Source organism: Myxine glutinosa, chromosome 7 (assembly GCF_964187855.1).
Source record: "Myxine glutinosa chromosome 7, kmMyxGlut1.1, whole genome shotgun sequence".
NCBI lineage: Eukaryota > Metazoa > Chordata > Myxini > Myxiniformes > Myxinidae > Myxine > Myxine glutinosa.
Genome location: NC_136267.1, coordinates 57,249,974 through 57,257,923, shown reverse-complemented (window position 1 = coordinate 57,257,923; position 7,950 = coordinate 57,249,974). Strand labels below are relative to the sequence as shown.

At 41.5% G+C, this 7,950-nt stretch overlaps 2 protein-coding genes across 12 annotated transcripts in view; both read left to right on the top strand.

Annotated features, from left to right (window-relative positions):
• LOC137431270 (uncharacterized) overlaps positions 1-7,950 on the top strand; it is a 917,646-nt gene that overhangs the window by 222,988 nt on the left and 686,708 nt on the right. The window lies entirely within an intron of this gene.
• LOC144888143 (uncharacterized) overlaps positions 1-7,950 on the top strand; it is a 1,118,715-nt gene that overhangs the window by 867,990 nt on the left and 242,775 nt on the right. For 3 of the 10 annotated variants that reach the window (XM_078781770.1, XM_078781768.1, XM_068122402.2), the window contains 2 exons: positions 4,070-4,199; positions 4,467-4,536. The exons of 4 other annotated variants lie outside the window; for them this stretch is intronic. In XM_078781770.1, coding sequence (XP_078637896.1) covers positions 4,070-4,199; positions 4,467-4,536 — 200 coding nt within the window. Of the gene's footprint in view, positions 1-4,048; positions 4,200-4,466; positions 4,537-7,950 lie in introns of all 10 variants that reach the window. 3 more of the 10 variants (XM_078781769.1, XM_078781767.1, XM_068122398.2) reach the window with 1 other exon arrangement.

Genomic DNA, 7,950 nt, shown 5'->3' with positions numbered 1-7,950 from the left:
TGGTACCTCAGCAGAGCGGAGGTTGCGGGTGGGAGTGTGTCTGGAGAGGAGGTCAGCCAGGTAGGATGGGGCCAGGTTATGGAGGGCTTTGTATGTCAAGAGGAGGATTTTGTACTGGATTCTCTGGGGGAATGGGGAGCCAGTGAAGCTTGTAAAGGACGGGGGTGATGTGGTCACGGGTCCGGGAATGGGTGAGTAGACGGGCAGCGGAGTTCTGAATGTATTGGAGTTTATTGGTGATTTTTGAGGGTGAACCATAGAGGAGGCTATTGCAGTAGTCCAGACGGGAGGTGATGAAGGCGTGGATGAGGGTTTCTGCAGCCGTGGAGGAGAGGGATGAGCGGAGACGGGCAATGTTTTTCAGGTGAAAGAAGGCTGACTTTGTGATCTGTTAGTGTATTTGTCGAAGGAAAGGGTTTGGTCAAAGATGACGCCAAGATTCCGGATGTGAGGGGAGGTGGATACTGGGATACCGTCGATGTTGAGGGCAAAGTTATGGGTGGATTTTGTGAGCGTTTTTGGGCCAATGATGATTATTTCAGATTTATCACAGTTAAGCTTGAGGAAGTTGATTTGAAGCCAGGATTTTATTTCAGTGATGCAGTTTGTCAGGATAGAGTGGGTGTCGGTGGAGACGGACTTGGTGGAGATGAAAAGCTGGATGTCATCGGCGAAGCAGTGGAATTGGAGACCATGACCGGCGGATTAAGTGACCGAGGGGGGACAGGTAAAGGATGAAGAGGAGGGGGCCAAGAACTGAACCTTGGGGGACACCCTTGGGGGAGGGGAGCAGTTGGGGGATTTGCAGTTATTGATGGAGATGAACTGGCATCTGTCAGAGAGGTATGATTTAATCCAAGAGAGGGCAGTGCCGGTAACGTTAAAGGTGGATTCAAGTCGGGTGAGGATATATATATATATATATTATTTAAGCTTTATGACCCTCCCCACACTCCTATTAACCTTTCCCACACTCTTATTAACCTTTCCCATACTCTTATAAACACTTCCTATACTCTTAAACACTTTTTACACTCTTAAACATACGTAATTTTAACAACATATAAAATTCTAATGGGTACTCACCATTGAAGATACTGTAGCAACCCATGGGTTCCCCAAGCAAGACCAGCATCAGAATGTCCTTGCTCCAGCCGGTGACGTCACTGGCGGGGATCCGCGGCGCAAGTGGCTGGTCACGTGACCACCAAAGCGTGTCGCGCGTGCCGGGTATAATCAGCTACACCTGTTGATCACGTGACCACCGAAGCACGCCACGCTTGAGAGGCGTGGCTTTCGGTTTCGGTTCCTGTTTGTGCTTTATAATGCAGCCCGATAAATGGGCTTTTCAGTGTTCCCGAGTTGGTTTTGAGAATAAATATCTTCTCGGACGAGTTTGTGTCTTGCCCGTTCTCGGACGAGTTTGTGTCTTGCCCGTCATTTCGTCCGTATCAAGCAAGAGCCCCGGCTCTTCAATACTACAACTTGCGTGATGAAGATGATGATGAATTAGCTGTGCAGTACTGATGACGATGATGAATGTACTGCACAGCCAGAAAAGAGCATTACAGTTACCCATTACGTGGGTAACGAGCGCAAGTGGAAGCTGCCGCATCTGCGTTTTCCATACGCACGACTCTTTGTCTCTCCTTCTACTGTACACTATGTACAGTATTTTATTTCTTGTAATATGTTTTAATAACTGTATTTTTCTTATTTTTTTACGTTTTTTAATTTTTTAGGCTAGAAAATGCTTATTTTACCACAAAAATATTTAAAATAATAGTATATAAAAATCCATTTATACCGCAAAATCCCGCGATATAGCGAAAAATCCGCGATATAATTTTACATATACTAGCGAGAAAAACCCGCGATGTACCGAAGCCGCGAAAAGTGAACCGCGATATAGCGAGGGACGACTGTATATATATATATATATATATATATATATATATATATATATATATATATATATATATATATATATATATATATATATATATATATATATATATATATATATATATATATATATATACATATACAGTGAAACCTTGACTTACGAGTTTAATTCGTTCTGTGACCGAGCTCGTAACTCAATTTGCTCGTTTCTCAAATTAAATTTCCCCATTAAAATGCATTGAAATGCTATTAATCCATTCCAGCCCGCCAAAAACCACAAATATATTTTTAAATATACAGTATATATAAAAATATCTCGCGCTATATATTTCACCTGTATGCAGCATACAAGTTGGCAGGATGGCCTGGACTGGAGGTACGCACACTTGACTCTAAACTGTCCAGCCTGGGTTTGAATCCCGACCCAGCTATAACCTGTCATGTCGGTGTTTCACAGGCAGGGTGATTCATCAATGTGTGTACCGCTAAACTGGGCGCCCCGTTTGCGTCCCATTAGTTGTTGGATGTTAAGGATCTGTGTAGTGTTCTGGGCCCTGTGCTATTTCTGGTCTTCATGAATGACCTCATCGAAATGACCTCATCAATGACCCATCGAAAACCTTGATATTTTCTACCCCCGGTAATTCACCCCAGAGTCCTTGCAGTGTTCATATGTTTTATTCCTCTCCCACCTCCCCCCAAGTCCTCCCGATGTCCCTGCTCTCAAATGTTGTGTTTGTGTCCTTCCCCCTCTCTCCCCATATTGTCTGCCGCTCCCCTTGTTTTTTGTGTTTTGTGTGTCGGTTTGTCTTTTTGTGTGATTAATGTTAGCTCTTTCACGAGCCTCGATCTTGTATACAAAAAAAATAAAAAAATCACCGTGTCTTCCACAAAGAGAAGGCGAGCTATCGCCGGCACTCTGAACAAATTGTGGCCTGGCATGCTCTTCTCCTCTGCCGTTGTATACGTCCTCCTCGGCATCTTTTTCCAGAAGAGCCCTGTCTCGTCACAGTTGAAGATTTGCTGGGGGATGTATCCTTCGGCTTCTATCAGCTCGGCAAAAGTTATAATAAAATCTTCAGCTGCCTTCACATCCGAGCTTGCTGCCTCACCATGCCTGACGGAGTGAATGCCGGTCCTCTTCTTAAAATTATCAAACCATCCCCGACTGGCTTTGAATGACTCTTCCGATGCCTCGTCCGTTGATGTTCCCGCCGTCTGCTGCACCAAATCCCCGTAAATGTCTCGGGCCTTCTCATACATGATGCTCTCGGTCACGGTATCTCCTGCGAGCTGCTTCTCCGTCAACCACACAAACAACAACTTCTCCATCTCTTCATGGATAGAGGTCCGGAGTTTTGAAATAATCGTAACGCCCTTGGCTGGCGTTATAGCCTTTATCGACCCCTTCTGCTTCAAAATCGTACATATCGTAGAAGTACTACGATCGTACTGCCTCGCCAAGTCGACAACACGCACACCTCGCTCATGTTTTTCGACGATTGCGTGTTTTATATCCAAGCACATCATCCTCTTCTTCTTCTCAGTACTGCCCTTGGCACTCAATTTCTTAGGACCCATGTTTAAAACTAAGAAATTTTCCAAAATAACCAAAATGCGAAAACAAAGCAGCAGCGATATACGGCAGAGATGCTTGCACGGCAAGATAACCACGTGACCTGAACCCACCTGGTGGCGGGTGGCGTAAGCTCCAAAATAACCAAAATGTGAAAACAAAGCAGCAGCGATATACGGCAGAGATACTTGCACGGCGAGATAACCACGTGACCGGAACCCACCTGGTGGCGGGTGGCGTAAGCTCGTAATTCAGATCTCGGCTCGCATCACAAAGCAATAAACCGCCCGAGCGACGGCTCGTATCTCGGAAAACTCGTAAGTTGGTGCACTCGTAAGTCAAGGTTTCACTGTATATATATATATACATATATACATACATATATATATATATATATATATATATATATATATATACATATATATATATATAAATATATATATGTCTTTTTTGGTGGGATTGTTTCAATCAATTTTATTTAAAATGTAATTTTTGTTTTTTTGCCCACGTATTTGAGATATTTTTGCTGAAACATTTTTTTTTATTGATGTCATCTTTTCATGTCAGATTTTTCCCTACCTTACGCAGAGCCAATGCAGGGTGCATTTGAGAGGTGGTTGGATGAGGGATCACGTCTTTCTCCTCCACCACTGCCTTTCGATAGCTCTTATCCCCACAAACCGCATGCTCCCTTGAATGATTTCCAACAAGGCAGCAGGTAAATATATCATGACATATTCGAGTCAGGCTTTCAGAACTGCACTAAAAGTCTGTGCTGACTCTTTTTATTGGGGTTTTATTCCTTTCTTTATTTTACGTCATCCTGTTAATTTTATCGTAGTGAGATTTCTCCACTGGGAAGTCTTACAATGTTGCTCATTTGTACATATTTCATTGAATCTATTGTACTTGTTATATGAAAAAAAAAATTCAGGTTTTTAAAATTCATACTTTTTTCCTCTTTTTGAATTTTCCAAACTTTCAGAAACGATCGTCAATTTGAATATCAAGACCAACAAGATTTTGACAGCAGATTAAGCAGCAAGAAAAGAGATGTGAGAATTATTCAACTGTTTCTACAAGGGTTTGAATGAATGAATGAATGAATGAATGAATGATCGTTTTAATTGCACAGCCAAATTAGAACTGGCACATTGGAAAATGCGACAAGGGCAGCTTGAATGTGAATAGTGCAATGATCATCTTGTTTTTTCATGGTGTTGAGCTTAAAAAAAACAGCTCAAATATCTATGGTTTTCAAATGAACTTTATATATCCCATATAAAACATAATGTGTGTTTGTGTGTACGAGTACACCCGCTCACTCCGGGAGCGGCAAGAAGGGTCATTCCTCTTTGGGGTATATAGATTACAGTCAATCTATGGTCGGGTCTCAAGAACATTGGGTGTGTTCATTTACCAAGTTTCTTGTGGAGAGATCGCCAAGTGGTTTTAGCATTCGTGCAAGCACTCCATTAAAAACCATTAAGGAACGGCTGGCTTGGCAAGCGCAAGCTAGCTGCTTGGTAAATGAGCACACCCCGGTCTTCCTCCCTTTAAGTTTCGTATCAAACAGTAGGAGCGAGTTTCAAAAGTTTGCTACGAAAAATGCCACGGTCGCAGCAGAAACCTTACTTCATGGATGTCAGGATTTCTCCAAATTTCTTCATTTCGTGTTATAAAGAGTATTAGCGACTGTTTAAAAAGTGAAGCATACGTGTTTGTGGTTTATAATATTTTTACTTCCTGTGGAAGCCGTTGCTCCCACGGAAACGCCATTATAACTATAAGCTATTTATACACGTTATCACTGCAGGAAAAACGCTTTGGGGAAGTGGGTCATTATTAGTATTAATATTGTTTTGCAATAACATTAACAGTATGTGATTATTATTAATTTTGTTATTAAAAGCGTGTTTAGAAAAACGCCACGATAAATCTTCTTCTTTGGACAAACGCCACGATAAAGCTAATTTAACATTGATATACACCTCAACATACAATGCCATTTACAACTATGGCAGGGAAAACCCACTCGGGGGAGAAAACCCCCTTGGAGAGGGGGGCAAATGAATGCGCTACAACCTTCATTATGTAACCCTTGGTCATCCTGTCAAGTTTGGTTGAGATTGGATAAGTAACAATGGCATGTATTGGTGTCAAAAATTCATCAGACAGACAGACACAAATGGCGTATTTTAGTATGCTGTGTGTCTGTCCCTCTTCATTAGGGTAATTTTTTAAGGCTTCGAGTAGTGCTATAGGAGGGATTTGAGTGGGGGGGTTTAATGGGCAATCTTTGAACACGAATATGTGTGCACCGGTTAAAAGACCCAAAAGACTCCAAGGACCCACAAGACCCAGAAGACCCAATGGACCCCAAACACCCAAAATACCCGAAGACCCAAATACCCTGAAGACCCAAAAGACACCAAAGACTGAAAAGACCCTGAAGACCTATTGGACCGAGGATCCAAAACACCCCGAGGATCCAAAAGACCCAAGGACTCTGAAGACCCCCAAGGACCCTGAAGATCCAAAATACCCTGAGGACCCAAATGACCCAGAGGACACAAAAGACTCCGAAGACCCAAAAGAAGAGTAATTGTGTCTCTAAAAATTGGAATTGCAGATGGTGGCTTGCAAACTGATACTCAAGGGTGGTGTGCAGAAGCGTTTTTTTTATCACAATGAATACAAGGCAAAGGGAGGTGAAATTCACTGCACATGATGTGCAACGCATGCAGAGTAAAATGAGTGTTCATTTATGTCTGCAGAATGTCCAATAAATAAAGAAGATTAAAGCACACCTGACACGAGGTCCAGACTTCAGACTTTGGTACACTCAAGAGACTGCACCGTCAAATAAATTGTTCCAACCCATCATTTTTGCTTATACTATTGAATATATATATATATATATATATATATATATATATATATATATATATATATATATATATATATATATATATACAGTGAACCCTCGTTTATCGCGGGGGTTACGTTCCAGAACCCCCCGCGATAAACGAAAATCCGCGAAGTAGCGACCATTTTTTTTTTTTTTTTAAATATATATTTTAAAGCATTATGAACTCCCCACACTCTTATTAACCTTTCCCATACTCTTATAAACACTTCCTATACTCTTAAACACTTTTTGCACTCTTAAACTTACGTAATTTTAACAACATATAAAATTATAATGGGTACTCACCATTGAAGATACTGTAGCTACCCATGGGTTCCCCAAGCAAGACCAGCATCAGAATCTCCTTGCTCCAGCCGGTGACGTCACCGGCGGGGATTCCCGGCGCGAGAGTGGCTGGTCACGTGACCGCTAAAGCGTGCCCCGCTTTGCGGGTATAATCAGCTACACCTGTTGATCACGTGACCACCGATTCACCGAAGCACGCCACGCTTGAGAGGCGTGGCTTTCGGTTTCTGGTTGTGCTTTATAATGCAGCCCGATAAATGGGCTTTTCAGTGTTCCCGAGTTGGTTTTGAGAATAAATATCTTCTCGGACGAGTTTGTGTCTTGCCCGTCATTTCGTCCGTATCAAGCAAGAGCCCCGGCTCTTCAATACTACAACTTGCGTGATGAAGATGATGATGAATTAGCTGTGCAGTACTGATGACGATGAAGGTGATGACGATGATGAATGTACTGGCGTTTTCCATACGCACGACTCTTTGTCTACCCTTCTACTGTACACTATGTACAGTATTTTATTTCTTGTAATATGTTTTAAATACTGTATTTTTCTTATTTCTTTACGTTTTTTAATTTTTTAGGCTAGAAAATGCTTATTTTACCACAAAAATATTTAAAATAATAGTATATAAAAATCCATTTATACCGCAAAATCCCGCGATATAGCGAAAAATCCGCGATATAATTTTACATATACTAGCGAGAAAAAACCGCGATGTACCGAATCCGCGAAAAGTGAACCGCGATATAGCGAGGGATGACTGTATATATATATATATATACACATACATACATACATACATACATACATACATACATACATACATATAATATATATATATATATTGAAGTTCACCTCAAGGGAAGGGAAGAAGAACAAAGATCAGAGCGATAATGTTTTAATGAAATCGATTACAAACACAAGTTGAGCAAGGCTCAAGAGCAAACTGCTTGACACGCAGCAGAATCACCACTGAGACACTCACTAAAGAATCAAGAAAATGAGTACTTCTTATATAGCAAAGGAATCAAAACAAAATCTCCGCTGGAGACAAAGGAATATAATGGGCCCTAGATGATCTTATATATATATATACTCCTCACTCCGCTCCCCACCCTGGTCTCTTCCTGCAGAGGGCCAAACCCAGACTTCAAAGATGTGAGAATAAGCAGTTTATGACCTTCTCAGCCTTTCATAGAAACAAACCAAACTTGAGCAAGGCTACAGAGAGCATCCTCACATGGAATATAGTTG